The sequence below is a fragment of the Hemitrygon akajei genome, chromosome 29 (genome assembly GCF_048418815.1).
Source record: "Hemitrygon akajei chromosome 29, sHemAka1.3, whole genome shotgun sequence".
Classification (NCBI taxonomy): Eukaryota; Metazoa; Chordata; class Chondrichthyes; order Myliobatiformes; family Dasyatidae; genus Hemitrygon; species Hemitrygon akajei.
Window position 1 is genome coordinate 17,712,619 of NC_133152.1, and position 17,615 is coordinate 17,730,233.

At 39.9% G+C, this 17,615-nt stretch overlaps 1 protein-coding gene across 1 annotated transcript in view; it reads right to left on the minus strand.

The window, feature by feature from the left end:
- Nucleotides 1-422: 422 nt before the first annotated feature.
- The window catches only part of rcc2 (regulator of chromosome condensation 2), a 42,219-nt gene continuing 25,026 nt past the window's right edge, over nucleotides 423-17,615 (minus strand). The window contains exons 7-12 of the mRNA XM_073031765.1: nucleotides 15,317-15,483; nucleotides 11,869-12,049; nucleotides 9,252-9,357; nucleotides 7,907-7,979; nucleotides 5,616-5,693; nucleotides 423-4,617 (exon numbers count right to left, since the gene is read on the minus strand). Coding sequence (XP_072887866.1) covers nucleotides 4,513-4,617; nucleotides 5,616-5,693; nucleotides 7,907-7,979; nucleotides 9,252-9,357; nucleotides 11,869-12,049; nucleotides 15,317-15,483 — 710 coding nt within the window. The 3' untranslated portion in view covers nucleotides 423-4,512. The remainder of the gene's footprint in view (nucleotides 4,618-5,615; nucleotides 5,694-7,906; nucleotides 7,980-9,251; nucleotides 9,358-11,868; nucleotides 12,050-15,316; nucleotides 15,484-17,615) is intronic.

The following is a 17,615-nucleotide window of genomic DNA, read 5'->3' on the forward strand; positions in this document are numbered from 1 at the left end:
AAGCCATAAAAATAATGAAAACCATATGACTCAAGTTCTGCAACAAGGTGATCAACTGAGGAGATGGTACAGAAGATTATTAGGATGTCTGATGTCACATTGCAATACAATCAATTAAAATATTTCCTGTGAAAACACAGCAGACAAATTGGACTTGGTTTTCACAAGTACCGGTAAATGAACACATTCCTTTTCCAAAGCTGCAGAGACTGAAGTCAATGTTAGATGAACACTCAAATGTTTGGATTCTCTCCATCCATTATAATTTCTGGGCCAATATTTCTGTCGAGTCAGATCTTCAGGACAAAAGTACGTAAAGCGCTCTTTAAATTTTAGTTTAGAAAAAAACGAGTAATCCTTCCAAATTCAGCAGCTGTAAGTAGATCAACCAGGGCAAGAACCAAATCCACAGTCTCACACAGTGGAAGGAAACACAAGGCAAAATTTATTCAATTTATTGCAGAAAATACAAAAGTAAAAAAAGAAAAAAGGTTTACAGCACTGAACAGGCAACTAATTTGCTACAAAATCACTTTCTAAACCTAATGATGCCAAGAAGCTAGCCACTATTAACCAGAATGAAAAGGAGATGTTCCCTCCCCACCCATCCATCTTACTAAACAAGCTGACAGTTCATCTCTACTTGGAAAATGTCAAAAATTTGTAAATATTCAATTTTATTAGTAGTTTTGAGATGACTGGGAAGCCATTAAACACAGTGGAATTCCCTAGGCACAATAGTAACACAATGAACAATTCAGAATTGTTCTCCTTTGGGGTAACAGCTGAAGGAGGACAAAAAAAATTTCAAGCCCCTATACCCCCAACAATTCTTCCCTGCAAAAGCATTTTGTGCTGTTGTGAGGTTTAATGAGAAGAGTTTGAACTACAATAGTTTCAAGTCTTGGTCAACATCTATTCCAAAACACTTTTTTAAAAAAGATGAACTTACAACTTTACCTGAATGTAAGCTTATCTAAATTTGGACATTTGAAATGGACACGTGAGTCTTGTTTAAAGTCCAGCTGGACTACCAGTATCAAAATTTAAAAGGACACGATCAGGTTGTACATTCAGGAGTGAATAACGAGAATTTTTCTGTACCAGCACAAGAAATACTTATGTTCAGTAATAACAAGTACAGCTGATTACAGGCCATTTGGCATATAAGACACTGAACGGCATCAACAGCTTGCATTTACCCCAAAGAGAAACATTTAAGAAAACAGGTTCAAACTTCCCAGAGGACAACACTGTTATCTTGCACTAAGTCTAACTATGCTCATCATTGTATATCCAAATTCCAGCCAGCTCAGTATTTGAAAGACAGCAGCGATTCCAAAGTTAATGAAGTTACTTTATTTTTGAGATAGTCTGGTGGAATACCATGCAACACTTACAGAAAAGAGTGCATACTCACAGCTACTGGTGCAATACACTGTCTGTGCAACTTGCACCTGCAAAGTTCTGTGGTACATCTATACCCAATGCTATAAAGGCTGGACCTTTGAAACCAGAAGAAAAAGAAGAGTAAAATTTGGGCCAACTTTTCATGGTTGCCATCTTGGATATTTAAACATTGGCTGCTTCAGGAAAACATGAATGCAATAGAATCACACAGGGTTATTAAGTCCCACTGCAGAAAAAGGATCAATATTTAAAAAAACCAGATACTCTCCTTCACAGCACTAACAGCTTTTAGCATGGTGGCTTAGCAGGGTTTCACAATCCTAAGATAGGGACAATTAAAGTCAGACATTCCAGCATGAGGCGGACAAAGTAGCTGGTAAATTAAAACTGAGGAGGAAAAAGCATTAAATGTTAGGAGAATTTATTCACCATTTTACAGAACAGAATTTTGCTTCACTTCTACAAAAAATTAGGAAACTTAAGATGTGCTGTTTTAAGATTTAAATATGCCATTGTTTGCACACAACTTCAACATTGGTGCAACTTGAAATTCTGACATGGCAGCCAATTTTCAGCTTCTTTATAGAAAGGCTGCCCAGCTTGAAGCATCCCCAATGGTAAAGGCAACACAAGACATGTCAACATTGCTAGCATTAAGATGCTTGTGCCACCTTTTGTCAGAGGCTGCATCATGAAAAGACACCACAGCTGCCCCAGATATCATGAAGCATTATTAACAGGAGTAGAAAATTGTGAACAAGTTGTGGTTCTGTCAAACCACAATTGTTAAATATTTTAGTCTCAATCCTTCATCTTACCAGCATTGTTTATGGAATGATATAACCAAATCATTAAGGTTCTTCCAGCACCTGGGCATCAGAAGACCAAATCAGTTTAAATTTTTCTTAATACATTTCAAAGCTTACGTGATGAATAAGAGGGTAACTACTAATTATTTTGTGTCTGCAGTGGCTGAAGCAAGTGCTGGAGAGATCCTGTGCAGTAAATCCTATTTTTCTGCTATTGATCCTTCAAATAGAAAGCTTTATGTGGAATATTTTTTATCCTGTTCAAAGGCCACAAGAATCAGATTTAAAATCTCAGGGTCATAGTTTTGTGAAAGTAGAGTCAGCTGCATGGTTTTCTGAATGACTCCAGCAAGAACCACACTTACTTGAGAGCGTAAAAGTGGCCATTCTGTAACATCAGTGCAGTGGCACCATTCAGAAACTGTCAATATTGCACACATTACAGGTGCTCAGGCCAGAAAGTAATGAAAGAAATGCCAATGGAGGACAAGCATTGAAACTCTGCTAATTAACAGAGAAATGAGAAAAACATTGAGTTTACTGTACGAGGATTATCTGTTTGTTTGGTCTCATTCGTGCGGCACAGTTTAAATGAATGACAAATAATCCCAATGCCCTTGTTTGGTCAGGAGTAAGAACAAAATAATGAGGTTGCAGTATGCAGATTTTAACATGAAAAATTTGGGACTAATGCTGTAAGAAAGTCAATATGTTTATCATACCCAACGTGTCCATATAAGCTTTGCCAATAAGGGATTAGGCTGTATTCAGAATATAAATACATTCTCAAAGCAGCCTTTAGTTGGAGAAACTGTTCTGCATCTAATAAAACACCTTTAAGAAAAAAAAACTGCTCCAATTCATTTTCTGAGCACCAAATATATCAGATAATGAACAACTGCTAAGCCATTGGTACTCAATGTAAATGGGACCCCCACTTCTTTATCTTGCCAGTTTCCTTCCATTATGTTCCTCGGGACTTACCAATTCTTTCCGACTGTAGTGTCAATTTCACTCCAACTCCTTCCCATTGGAAAAACAGCCAAGAAATGGTTTATCCCAAACATATACAAGTGAGAGAGTTTTGAAGTCTCACAACTGCAATGATTTCTAACAAAAAAAAAGACCAAAACAGTGGAGATTTGGGCTGATAAAGTTAGTGCACAAAGATTTGGCTTCGAGACCCACTAATCTCCTTGAAGGAGAAAAATGGGAGAATGGAGAAAAAAATTTCTACTATTAGCTTATCAGAAATAAAGAACTGTAACCATGCATAAAGCTTAATTAAGGGACAAGAAGAGAAGTTAACTTGGGGTTATGATAGGCAAATCACCAAAGTTTAGGTCAATATGTTGGCAATGAATTGGGAACAGTAAGGCAGTTTTACACTGTGTGCTGCTGACAGGTATGTTGTGCACCAGCTGTCAACAGCAATACAACATGACCCATAATCTCATGGAAATAGAAGTCCAAGTACAGCAGTCAAAAGCATGGAATGCAAACTTTTTTTTCCTTTAGACTCATCAAAACGCAGTTTATCAAAAGAGAGTAAGTGGTTTCGAAAGTGATGAGGGGTCTTTGCTAAAGTACAACTCCTCCAAAAAAAAACTTCATGGGCAGTGCAGAGTGCGTTTTTACACCGAATCTCAACATACTACCCATGTATCTCCTCGCCCTACTGAAATGTACTGCTTGAAAACATGGATTGCCATATTTAAGGTAGTTAGTTGAATTATTGAAAAATTCCTGCACCCACCACAACTAACAAGGAAGAAATTTAACAAATAACAAATATATCACTGGCCATAACATTTAGCCAGCCCAGAAATAAAAGGTTAGAAGATACAACTTGCCAGTTTGATAAATTTAGCGCAGCTAATTAAAGGTCAGGGTTCCAAATGTTTCAGCTGTTTACACCACTCTTACTGGCCAATTAAGAGAGCCAAACCTGGGTTTAAAAAAAATATACAAGGAGTTCCAATACATCAATAGGAATTGGCCTTACCCAAACAAATAGTAATGCAATTGCCAAAGAACACAAGTAAAATTAACTATCTGCGTGCATTGTTAAATCAGTTGCTCTGGAAACACTACATAGCTGCATTTGTAATTGTGATCGTGTAAGTACCACTAATATTTTTTATGAATTGGAAAATCTCTTTCTAAGATGTTGTCCATTGCCTGGCTCCCTGTTCAGTGTGGAATTTTTTTTTATATCTCATTGACCAGTGCACTGTAAACTTCAGCTGCCTTTGTTCAAGTGAAGCTTTCATGTGTGGCTGCTCAGGCTACATCAGATAATCCGTGGGTTATATTCAGGCAACTTCTTAATCCTCTCTTTTTCTGCTTCACTTTCATCTCTTGCTATCATCAGTGAATGAGCATGGCCCATAGCAACCTGCAGGAAGAAAAAGTAAATGAAAATGTGTTCCCTGTAAAGTGCCACTGGGCACAAGGTGGTGACTGGCACAAATCTCCAGAAAGAGTTATACTGCATCTTTTACCTCAGGCTGCCCCAAAGACCAGTCAGTACTTCTGAGGGCAGTCACATAATGCAGGAAATGCTGCAGCCAATTGGCACACAGTAAGCACTTCAGATTACGCAATGATTAAAACAAAAATAGTTGTCAGAGGGATTTTAAAAATCCCCTATTTTTCTCTGAAATAGCTCAAGGAGATTTATTTTTAAATTTTATGTCAATGCAGGAAACAAAGAGGACCTTGATTTGAAGCCTGATCAGAAAAATGATACCCCACAGTGCAACATCCCCTTTGTAATATAGATGTCAGGGAACTAATTTGTTTGTGATAGGACTAGAGCTCACAACTTTCAGGACAGTGGCCAAGAGTGCCATCTACTGAGCCATAACTAACTATCATAATACACATATGAATTAAATAATAGAATCAGAACAATACAGAAGGGGAACAAACCTTTTTGACCCACCTCCCCTCTGCAGACTTCATATACCCATCTACAGTAACCCCTTTTGCCTTCATTACAAATGTTTCTTCCCCGCTACACAACTCTCATTCAACTATCTGCTGAAACAGTAATTGCCTCTACTTCCTATGCCAGCTTGTTTTAGGTGATCAGCACTTCGTGTGTGTGGAAAGACTCATCTTCACATCTCTACCCAACAGCCATGAGCTTGTTCCAACAGGTGAAGATCAAATCCCTTTTTATGATGTCAGCAATACAGAAGCAAACATTTTCTAGAAGTCTGTGTGACAAGAGATGCACTTTGAACCTCACTGGAGCTTCTTTAGGAGTAAAAGATTGCAAGCCCACCTCATAAGTTCCTACTTTTCACACGTGGCAGCATGGCTTAACCGATGTGTCCTAATATTCCTGAAAGCTTAAAGATGAAAGCAAACACGAGTAGACTCTCTCACCTGCTCAATATAAACACCATCCAAGGTCTTTATCTCCTGTGCAGTAGTGGAGGATTTGGGTTTGTTGTCTCCATAGCCCTGCAATATTAGTTATGGTTTAAAATTTACTGAGACCATCACATACAGCCCCACCAAGGAAAAACACCTTACCAAATCATTTGTTTATAAACAAGTTGCAAGACACGAAGATTATCCGACGATAAAGTAAAACACCCTCTGCATATTAAAGTGGTCATTCCCGTCAAACTTAACATCAATTGCCAAATTTAATGAAGAATTTTATCAAATTTTATTAACTTGAGTCGTGGCGAGAGAAGTATCTGGGTAGTATTTGGTTGTGGGCCGGCTGCTGGTGTAGTGGCATCACCACTGGTCTTCAAGGCAGATGGGTTGTGAGTTCAAAGCCAGCCGGATCCCAACCTGGACAGTGGCAGTATCTGCATAGAAGAAAGGTCTGGCAATCTACTTCCGTATCTTGCCGTGGAAACCCCACAGACCCTACGGTCCAGGAGGTCTCGAAGAGTCAGACTCGAGTGAACAAGAAGAAAAAAGCATTTGGTTATAGCATCAGTATCAGTTGCAAGTGATTTAAATGGTAGGCTAAATTATATTTTTACCTTGGATACAAGTTTGAAAATTTGAGAACTGTCATGCTTTTCCAGACAACTGTCTCCCAAAAAGCAACTTCTTGAGGTTTCCAAACCTGCAATATCCTTCATTCTAATGCAAGTCAAAATAGCTTAACAATTAGCTTCTTCCTTCACTGTCAACATAGCATTATTGCTACACCAATTTTTAAATTATCTCCATAAAATTCTTCAACCCATTCTAAAATCTTTTGACTGTAGTGCCAAAAGTAATATCAAAATTTACAAATACTGCACAATTGGAGATGCTTGAGCCAACATTTGCAAACCTGCTTACTAATCTGAGGGCAACTTCCCTCATTTCATCTCCTGTTCCAGATTACCAACTCTAAAATCTCACAGTTAACCCTATGGAGACCAAGGCACTAAGGCAAGAGGACAGGCAATGTGTCGCACCAGCACTAGAGGGTGTCCAGGGAGACAATGCCCCGGTTCTCCGCTCCCCACTCAGCCTCCCCTCCCAGTATGCCTTCTATATATACACACACAAATATAAGTAGAGAGCCTGAAGCAAGATGAGATTAGGAGAGAACCCCTTTTTCTTTTAAGTCAAGCAGGGGCCTCATGTACTACCGTAGGACACTGATGCACCCAACTCACCAAAACCTGCATATGTTCCTGCTTTTCTGCTCCCTTCCCTGCCCTCTCTTATAAATGCAAATATTGATCCATATCGAAAACCCACATAGAAAATTCTCAGCCATTCAAGCATTATAATTAGAATCACAGAATTCACAGATCAGAGCAATGTTTCTTCAGGAGATTCAGCAACAATCTAGCAAATGAACTCACTCTCAGGATATGCGCTGCCAAACCAGCTGAGCACTTTCTGTTTACAAATCATCTGTCTTACTGTACCCCAAAATTGACAGTGGTCCATCCTTCACTCACTAACACTAAACATCCACAGTAGTACAAACTTTGAGCCGGGATCTTTTCTCGCAAGTTAAATGGCCACTCAATCTGAAAGCTGTGGTTTGTCCGAACACCAGTGAGAACCAGAAAAGTGCCAGCATTCTTTATAGCAACTAACTGAAATCCTGAAAAGAACCTGCTCTAAAGAAGCATGTCCCTGTAAGGAGACAAAAGAATGCCAAACACTCCATTTGAGTTCACTGCAAACTTTTAGATTATACTGTAGCCTTGAATTAATATTTTCTACTAGAAATGAGAACATTTACACCAAACACTGCAATACTGACAGTAGTTTTACTCTAGCACTGTAAAGAGCGAGAGCAAATAAGCCTACAAATAGAGTCCCAGCTGAAACCCTGTGTCAAATCCAGTCTCCCTACAGGATTGCTCAGTGTCACTATAGTCACCTTCAACCTTAAGCTGGTGTATGTGGAAAGTGAAAAAAACACATTGAACCAACAGATGTAAAGGCTCCATTAAATACCATGCTAATGTAACTTTCTCCTCTGAAAGTTTCCACATCAATGAGACCTAAAGGCAAACTGGAAAGTGGGTATACATATTCAAATTACCAATCCCATTTTCAATGAACATTTCTCACTCAGCTCAAACCCAAGTTTTGGCAATACGACTTTTCAAACAGAGGGCGACCAGATTCTTATAGGGATGAGCTTGGAACGAAACTCAGTTTTCAGGCTGCAGTTATCTTCCTACCACCACGGTCCTTACCAGTTCTCCAAAAGTAGGTGATGGTCCCCAGCTGATTGTACTCTCGTCTGCTGCCACAATGATGCTGCTTTTCCTGAAAGAAATAACAGCAAAAGAAGTCCACACTATTGAAAATGGGCTAGCTATAGAATATTTTGCAGTAGTAGTAAACAGCCTGAAATCTGATGAAGCACAGCGACTGAAATACATCTAGTTTTTCATTTTACAGATGCTACTTGACCAGGCTTCACCTTAACTGCTTGTCACATTCTGTTAGTGTAGCCATTTGGCCCACTCATTCTTTCGCAGATCAGAAGAGAAATCCCTTTCTCCAACTCACTTCCCTGCAACCAAGTCTTGCCTGATAATTAACTACCCTCCAGTTTCCTACCACTGATCCATACACGGGAGAACTTGCAAAGAGCCAATTATTAGCCAAAACATTTTTGGGAGTGGGAGGAAACCAGAACACTCAGCAGAGATCCAGATGGTCATGAGAAAACCGGAGATCTCCTCCCAAGTGGCTCCAGAGATCAGGATTGAACCCAGATCACTGAATCTGAAAGGCCATCACTCCGCTGTAGTAGTACTGTGCCGTCCTTTTGTTTTCTTCCCTTACTTTCTATTTTGAAGATTTGTCACAGCCTCATAAGCTGGAAATTAATTTCTGCTTACCCTAGATAATTTGTACATTTGTTCATCATTTCCAGGACACTCATGGCCTTTATCTACCAACAGGCACTGAGGAGAAAATTTCCACTGAACACTCCTGTAGTATAGTAGATGCTCCAAACTCTGGGGGTATAATATACTTGAGGGTATGGAACTGGGGAGGAGGGATGTTCTTAAAGATATATTCCAACTTTTCTTCCAGCACATTGGCAATTCATACAGAAGCTGTCAATTATCATCCCATTTCCTTCCCACAGCCCATTTGTGTCTCTCCTCTTTCCTGGATCTCTCCTGCTCCATCTCGGGGGATAACCAGCCATAAACATCCACTACAGGAGTACTCAATCCTGTAGTTAGTTGTCTTGACTATACTTCCTACCGCCCTGCCTCAATTCCAGTTATTCGGTTCCTCCATCTTCATCATATTTTCTCCAATGTTACATTCCTCACAGATACTTTCAAGAACATCGCCCTTCTTCCCTAACCTTGGCTTCCCCTCTAGTACTGTGTACAGAGGGCTTGGCTGCATTACACCCATTTTCCACAGCTCTGTTCTATCTCCTCGTGGATGGGGCAAGAACAGTGCTTCCTTGGTCCTTGCCACCGAACCCATCAGTCTCCATATCCAACGCTGAGCTACAACTAAAGATCTACATATCACTGAAATTTGGCTGTGCTGTAGCCATCTACTCACCCACTAGAAAGGCTTCGAACCTTCCACCCACACAGGTCCTGCACCACTTTGGGATACATTGTGCAATCACGAGAGGTGTTGGTTGCACCCCAGAAGAACAAGCCACCTATATAGGGAAAGAGAAAAGAAGTACTTACAAGCCGATTTACTTCTGAACTGTAGTGACCATGAACTAGGCAAATAAGTTTATTTATTAGATACAGTGCAGAACAGACCCTTCCAACTCTTCAAGAACACTGCCCAGCAACCCCAATTTAACCTTAGCTAATCACTCGACAATTGACGTTGGCCAATCAACCTACCAACCTGCACATCTTTAGACTGTGGGAGTAAACTAGACGACCCAGAGGAAACACACACTCACGTAGAAACTTGCTTACAGAGAACACAAGAATTGAACTCAATGCCCTGAGTTTTAATTGCGATGCACTAACCACTACACTACCATGATGCATGGGATGAAGCTTCAGGTTAACTTGACATGGTATGTTTAACCAATATTGGCCCCATCGTTATTTAAATGATGTTGCAGAATTATTCACAGCTACCCGCAAGAGATGTTCCTTCATTGTCTCCATTGCAGAATTATTCAAGAATATAGTACTCCATCTCATGCACTGAGGTGTCAATGTAATTTAGGATTGTTCAAAGTGAAGTGCAATTAATTCAGTCCCACCAACTGTTGGAGAGGGAAGAAAGAGTAAATAACAAACTTTCCTACCTATTCTGACCAAAGTGTTGATCTCAAAGCCTGCAATTTTTAAATGCTGTGTCAGAATTTTTAAATGTACTCAGTCTAAATTTGCCTTTATACAGGTCTACTTGCATTTGTTGGAACTTCTTAAAGCCCATCAAACCTCAAGAATCACCTTTGAGCTGTATTCTCTGGTATGTAGGCAAACTTTGCAGCCAGTCACACACAGGGGTTAAAATTTAATATGCAGTGCTTAATTATGCACAAGAAGCTGACAGTAATACCCTGACTGGGTCGGATCTGCTAAAGAATGCAGCTTGTCACTCAGGCACCCTACACTAACTGATACAGCAAACTAATGACCAGTACACAATGTCAAAGGGCCAAGTAGAACCGTATGCCCAAGTCTGCACTCTTAAGAGGAAAATAAAAATCCAAAACATATAGCCATCATCACACTGACAGCTTAGTGTGCATAATTAGTATAACAAACACACCTTAATGGAAACAAAGCACAACACCACTGCAGGCACAAGCATACATAGTAAACTGTATATACACACACAGGTCAAAACACTAACACGGTTTACACATGTTATCCAATATTGTCAAATACTAAAATGCACTATATTTCTCACAAATACCTTAAGTCTGCAATAGAAATTTATGTTTTTATTTCACTTACAAATGGACACAAAACATTGTATTCAAAGAGTAATCACACAGGGCCAAAACTATTTTAAGAATATTAAGTCCCTTTTCACTTAGTGGAAACTGAGTCACTCCATCCAAAGACACACGTCGAGCTGCAGAAAAAGAGCAGCCCAACAGTGTGATTAGACAACCACGGAGCAGCAAGTCTGTAGAGATTTACAGGGGTGATGGTGTAGCAGAAATGGCCCTGTGATATATTACACACAGAAGCAACAGACACTTTACAATTACCGTAGATGTCGGATTATAAGCCGCTACTTTTTTCCCACATTTTGAACAGCTTTGAACACTGCGGCCTTTACTACGGTGCGGCTAATGCATGTTTTTTTTTTCATGCCGCCAAAAACATTTTGCCTCGTAACAGTAGACCAATAAAATTGATGAGTAGTTCACAGAGGTCCAATGAAATTGTACGATAAATCAAGCGCACTTTCACAATTAAATTATTGTAAATCAGTCATTTGTACTCACGCTCATCAACATGGAAAACACTCGAAGAAAAGCATTGTGCTGCCTTTATGGCAGTTATTTAGTTTATAATATTTTCGCTTAGTAATTCATTTGTTAGTATTTTCTAGTTAAAGTTAGAAGTGTTAAGTACGTATATTTGTTTTCTGTACATCCCGGGATACTATGACATCACATCCGGTTTCGCCACATCTTGTGGGAAATACCGGTTTGCGATAAACAGGAAGGTGGGGGCGAGCACATTAGCCGAGCGCATTAGACCTGAGCGAAAACGCTGCTTTTAAGTTAAAGGCGATCAATAACTTTTCCTGGTAGGCTGCAGTATATATTTTTTTTAACCAGTCGTTAGGAGATATTGGAATGTTGTTCGTGCACTGTTCAGTAAAAAAGTATATGCAACGTAATTTGTGTGTTACCGATAAGTATGTATATTTAAAAGTAGCCGTGTTAGAGGCACGGTTCGAAAAAAAGCATTTGCAATATGTATTTGTTTATGTTACCATACGGATTTAATAAAAAGTTAAAAAATCCTCACGTGTAATATCTTTCTGTGTAAATATCTCATATTACAACGTGGGACACCTGCGGCCTAAAATCCGGTGCGGCTTGTACAAGTACCAAATTGATTTTCTTTCTAAAATTAGAGCCAGCGGCTTTTAATCAGGTGCGCTCTGTAGTGCGAAATCTACGGTAGTCTACACTAAAAAACAACATAGGCTGAAGACAATGTAGCTTACTCACCCATCTCACTGACTGCGAATGAACAAGTGTTTCCTGCGCAGATCTGTACAGCACCACGTCCAGGGAAGTCAAACAGTTTAACTAGGCGTGGGACCATCTCATCCTTCTGTTCAGAATGTCCAAGGCGACCATATCCTCCAAAGCCCCAAGTGAACACCCTCTTCTGAGAATCAAGAGCAATCTAAGGAACACACATCTTGATCAGTAAGAAAGGAACCATTCTGCTATTCCCCCCTCCCCCACAAGTCTACAGTAGCAGCTGCACAACTTGTTAATTCAAAGGATTACAGCAGAGCAACCTTCAAAGACATGTGCACTGAGGACTGAGGGGAACAGCCAAACCGACTTCACAGTGAAAACGAGAAAAGGACAGGTGCCATCAACCACAGAAAGGGCTATGGGAACTGAGATTAAAATTAGCACTTGGGATAGAACAGAGCAGCAACCAAAAAACACACTTAACATAAATACAAAACACCGAGCAGACACAGCAGGTGTGTCAGCAACTGGGAACAAAGGAAGAAAAGACTCGTTAATATTTCAGGAACAACCCCTTGACCAGAAGTTACTCAGAAAAAAAAACAGCTGCCTGCTGAATGAGTGCAAGGCAAAGCAGACAAGATTTTCCCACCCAAAATATCAAGGCTGGCCAACAATCAGGAAAGAAAAAAAATTCTCTTCAGGTAGATAAATGGTACAGGGCAGCAAAGGAATATATTCTCTGCTTGGTTGCAGAGCATCAAGAGGTCAAGCATTCTGTGTCAATTTGATATCCACCCCTGCTGAAATTGTGATGAGCTACTGGAACTGCAACAAGCCATGTGCACCCTCTCCCCCCCCCCCCAAAAAAAAAGAGGTTGCCAGCTAGTTGCAGGATTTTGAACAATATTGAAGGAATGAATAGCAATACATGTTTGAGCCAGAATAACATGAAACTTGACTTGCTACTGTATTTCATCTCTGAAGTGGAAGCTCTGTCCAATAGTGCATCCTGTAGTCAGGACAGCAATCCTGATAAAAAGTTAAAGTGAGTATTGATCCTTTAGAACATGCCCCAGGAAATTAATAATGCAAAATAAAGCAATTGGGGGTGAATTAAAAAGGCCTATTTGCATGAGACTTCAATGCAAAAGATATGCATGGACACTGGACAACAAGAGCAGGAGCAAGTTACTTGGCCCCGCCATCCTAACTTCCGTTAATGCCCCTGCTCTCCTTCTTACCCCATCCCTGACATATTTAGTTGTTTGCCTGTTCTCCATCTTCCTCTGGTGCCCCCCCCCCTTTCTTTCTCCTGAGGCCTCCCGTCCCATGATCCTTTCCCTTATCCAGCTCGGTATCACTTTCGCCAATCACCTTTCCAGCTCTTAGCTTCATCCCACCCCCTCCGAGTCTACTCCTATCATTTCACATTTCCCGCTCCCCCCACTACTTTCAAATCTCTTACTATCTTTCCTTTCGGTTAGTCCTGACGAAGGGTCTCGGCCCGAAACGTCGACATTGCTTCTCCCTATAGATGCTGCCTAGCCTGCTGTGTTCCACCAGCATTTTGTGTGTGTTGTTGTTTTATAAAATTAGGAATGCAGGGAGGCAGAGAGACAAACTCAGGAAAGTTGCAAGTCACCAAGGAAATGCTACTGAACAAATTGGTAGGCTCTGAGCAGAGCTGTGCCCAAGTCAAAATGGAATTTTCCTTGCTGATGCAAAGATTTTAATTTTCAAGAATTCCATGGATTGGGACAAGTACTAATAACTTCCTATTTCAAAAGGGGAGGCAAATGAGAAAACTCTAAGCCAGTTAGCAACATGCATTATAGGAGAAACATTACAAGCTATTGTTAAAGACTTTGCATCTGGACATTTGGAAAATGTAATCAGACAGAATCAACATGGTTTTGTGAAAGGAAAATAGTTTGACCAATTTAATGAAGTTAATTTAAGTAGTAATGGAAGAACAAGTGGTTGCACTAGACTTAGATTTCCAAAAGTCATTCGATAAGGTGCTGCTTCAAAGAGGGCAAAAAAAAAATTAAATGGCTCATGGTGTCACAGGAAACCTTCTGACTTGGATACAAGATTGGCCAGTTGACAGGAAACATCAAGCAGCATAATCGGCTCTTTGCAGGTTGGCAAGGTGTAATCAATGATATGCCATAGGGACTGGCATTAAAGCTTTGCACAATTTATATATGCAAAGATATTGTGCCTAAACTGGCTGATGACACAAGTTAGAAAAAGTTACAAGGAGGCTACAAAAAGGACACAAGAGAGTTTGCACAACTGGGCAGAGACCTGGAAAATGGAGCATAATTTTGGAAGTGAAAGCGTACCCTTTGGTTGGAGAAAAACATTATAATATCTGAACAGTGATAGACTACAGATACAGAGGGATCTAGTGATCCAGGTATCAATCCTCAGGAAGTTGGTATGTAGGTGCAACAAGTAATTAAGAATACTAACAATATTATTGGGAGGAAGCTTCACACAAAGCATGAGATTATACTTCACCTATATACAGTGCTTACAAGACTACATTTGGGGTAATGTGTATAGTATTAGTCTCGTTACTTTATGATGCAAGTGCATTAGAAACAGCGACCGTAAGTTTAGTAGAACAATATCTGAAATGGGCAAGTCATCTTTGGCCATCTTTGGCTTATCTGGTCCAGCATTTTGAAGAGTGATAGGGGACTTGACTGAAACAAGATCCTGAGGGAACATTAGGGTCAATGTGGAGAGGATGTTTTTAAATCATGCAAGCAGCTAGACTGGGGTTCTCTGAATAAAGCTAAGAGCTTGCCCATTTAAAACAGTGTCAAGATTCAGGGGTTGAGAGCTTCGGAAATAATTTTCCTCATAGGAACATTTTAAAGCAGATTACATATTTGCAAAATGAGGTGAAGTGTTACCATGGTCAATGGAAAATGGAGATGTGGTTACAATCAAATCATCCAGGATCTTATTAGATGGTGGAGCAGGCATGGCAGTGGTCAAGTGGCCTACTCCCATCTTTATCTGCTCCACATATACGCTGGAAGATAAGTGCTTCTTGTTTGCCAACACATGTCAGGAGAATATTAATATTTGGAACAACCCAGTGTTTCCAGATCAAATCAATACTTCTTTCTCCTCTCCCATCCCCATAAAAAGAGACTAAGTACAATATGGCAGAATACAAAAAATGGGTTAGCTGATTTTCAACGTATTCTTGAAGAAGAAAAAAAAAGATTTTCAATCCAATTTGCTCTTGTCCAAGGGACAGAAATATTCCCTCAATCACAATTTCCCCTCAAATCATTTCCTTGGATTAAAACTACAAGAGAGATTATACTGAGTAAGGAGTTTGTTGATAGGCACCTCAAAGTGATGTCATTATTGGCAGAGAAACTTCCAGTGCAGTGGGCATACCCCACAGGTTTTATCACAACCATATATCATTCTCTCATACCGTGTGGTTTGCTCCACAGGCCACTTCACGGACAACAACATTTGGCACTGGTAAAATTTGACCATCCTTAGTCTTCTCCAGAAAGATGGCCACCCGCCGTGGTACCACCTCACAGTCAAACTCAATTCTCTGGGCCCGAGCAATGAATTTTCCATCAGAGTTGTGACCTGTTTGGAAACATAAATTACAGCATTTTACACGAAGAAACAATTCTTTACTGTTCCACAGATCTCCCATAATCTCTGCCACATTTTGAGTAAAGATATTTCAAGAATTCACTTATGAATAATATTTGTTACCAATGCCTCTAATTTTGTACACCACTATGTGGGTGCATTGAAAACTACTCATTTTATATAGACTTTCAATCGATAGATCAACAAAGTGATGCTTTAAATGTTAGCCACAAAAATTGATGAATTCTCTAAAGTGTTTCACAAGGACCTATCAGTACAACATATGCAACACATTACTAACATGGAAAAGTACTTCAGGCCTAGAACAACTGGTCACATTTATTGTTTCTCAACATCCAATGGAAGACAAGTAAGACAGGCCGAACTCTGGAAAAAATACTTAGGATAATGATATAGGTAGACTTTGGTTATATTTAAAATACAGAACCACTATCATTCATATCAAAGATTTCTTTTACATCAAAATCTTGTGCAGATGCTCACCACTTAGAATCACTAAAATATGGTGTAGGATACAGACATTTTCCCCATTCTGAAGAGAGGAACAAACAGAACCACAGTACAAATATGATTAAAACTAATAGAAAAGCCTCAAGGCTTTATATCTTAACATAAAGCATTTGTAACAAAATACATGACCCAATGGCACAAACAGACATTCAAAAGTTCATAGTCAAAATATGTGTATTACCTTGACATTCATTTTCTAGTAAACATTTACATGGAAATAAAGCAACACAATAGATTTTACAAAAAAAATCTATGTAAATAGACAAAGGCAGATAAATAATCAATGCATGGCAGAAAACAAATTGCACAAATAAAGAAATAATACCGAGAATGAGTTACAAGGAGTCCTAGAAAGTGAGCCTGTAGGTCGTAGAATCAGTTCAGAGTAGTTGGGATTGAAATTATTCACACCAGCTCAGGAACCTGGTGGTGTGGTGACCTCCTGCCTGATGCTAGTAGCGAGAAGAGGGCATGACCTGGATGGTGAGAGGCTTTGATGATGGACGCTGCTTTCCTGTGGTAGCTCTCCATGTAGCACTTCCAATGGTGGGCAGGGATTTGCCCATGATGGACTGACCTGTGTCCACCACTTTCTGAAGCCTCCTTCATTCCTGGACCTTGCTGTTTCCATACCAAGCTGTGATATAACTCCCCAGTGTGTATCTATAGAAATTTCTGGCAACATGCTGAATCTATTCAAACCTCTAAGAAAGCAGAGGCAATGTCATGCCTTCTTTGTGATGGCACCCATACAGTGGTCCCAGGATAGATCCTTTGATACATTAACAACAAGGAATTTAAAGCTATTTTGACTCTCTCCACCTCCATTCCCTTAATGAAGGCTGGCTCATGGACCCTGGGCTTCTTCCCCCTGCAGTCACACCGCTCAACCAAATTTTCAGACTCCCTCTGATAAGATTTATCACTACCTTTGATTTGGCCGATAGTGGTGTCATCAGCAAACTTAATTGGAGAACTGCCTTCCAAACCGTATTGCACAGTAGTTCTATATTAATATAGAGTAGGATTTTGCTTTGGAACTTCTATGCTGCCCAAGAGGAAGAGTTAAGCAGCTTGGGTTTCTGCTTTAGAGTTTAGAACAATTAGGGGGTAATGCAATTGAAACAAATCTGGTGGAGGGGGGTAGAATTTGACAGAGCAGCTACTGAGAGGTTATTTTCTCACAGGAAAGTGTGAAACCAGATCAAATAGATTCAATACAAGGGACTGCACATCAAAGACAGATGAGTAAAACTCTTCTTTGGAACTTGAAGGTTTTGGAACCCCAAGGCAGAGAGAGCTATGGAAGCAGAGTGCTCCAGTATTTAAGGCTCTATGGAAAAGAGCAGGAAAGTGGGTGAAAGCTGTCAAACAGCCACAATCATACTGAATGGCAGAGCAAGAGTGATAGACTCGATTGCCAATTCCTGTTCCTTCATACCATGCAGGCTGGTCAGACCATTTCCTAATACTTGTCTGCATCCCTATAAAAGGCACAACATTTCAAGTACTGAAACAGATGCCAAATTTAAATTTGGGGGCTCTTGTTCTCATCATTCTGTGGATGATTTTTTTTTTCCAAATTCTCCCCT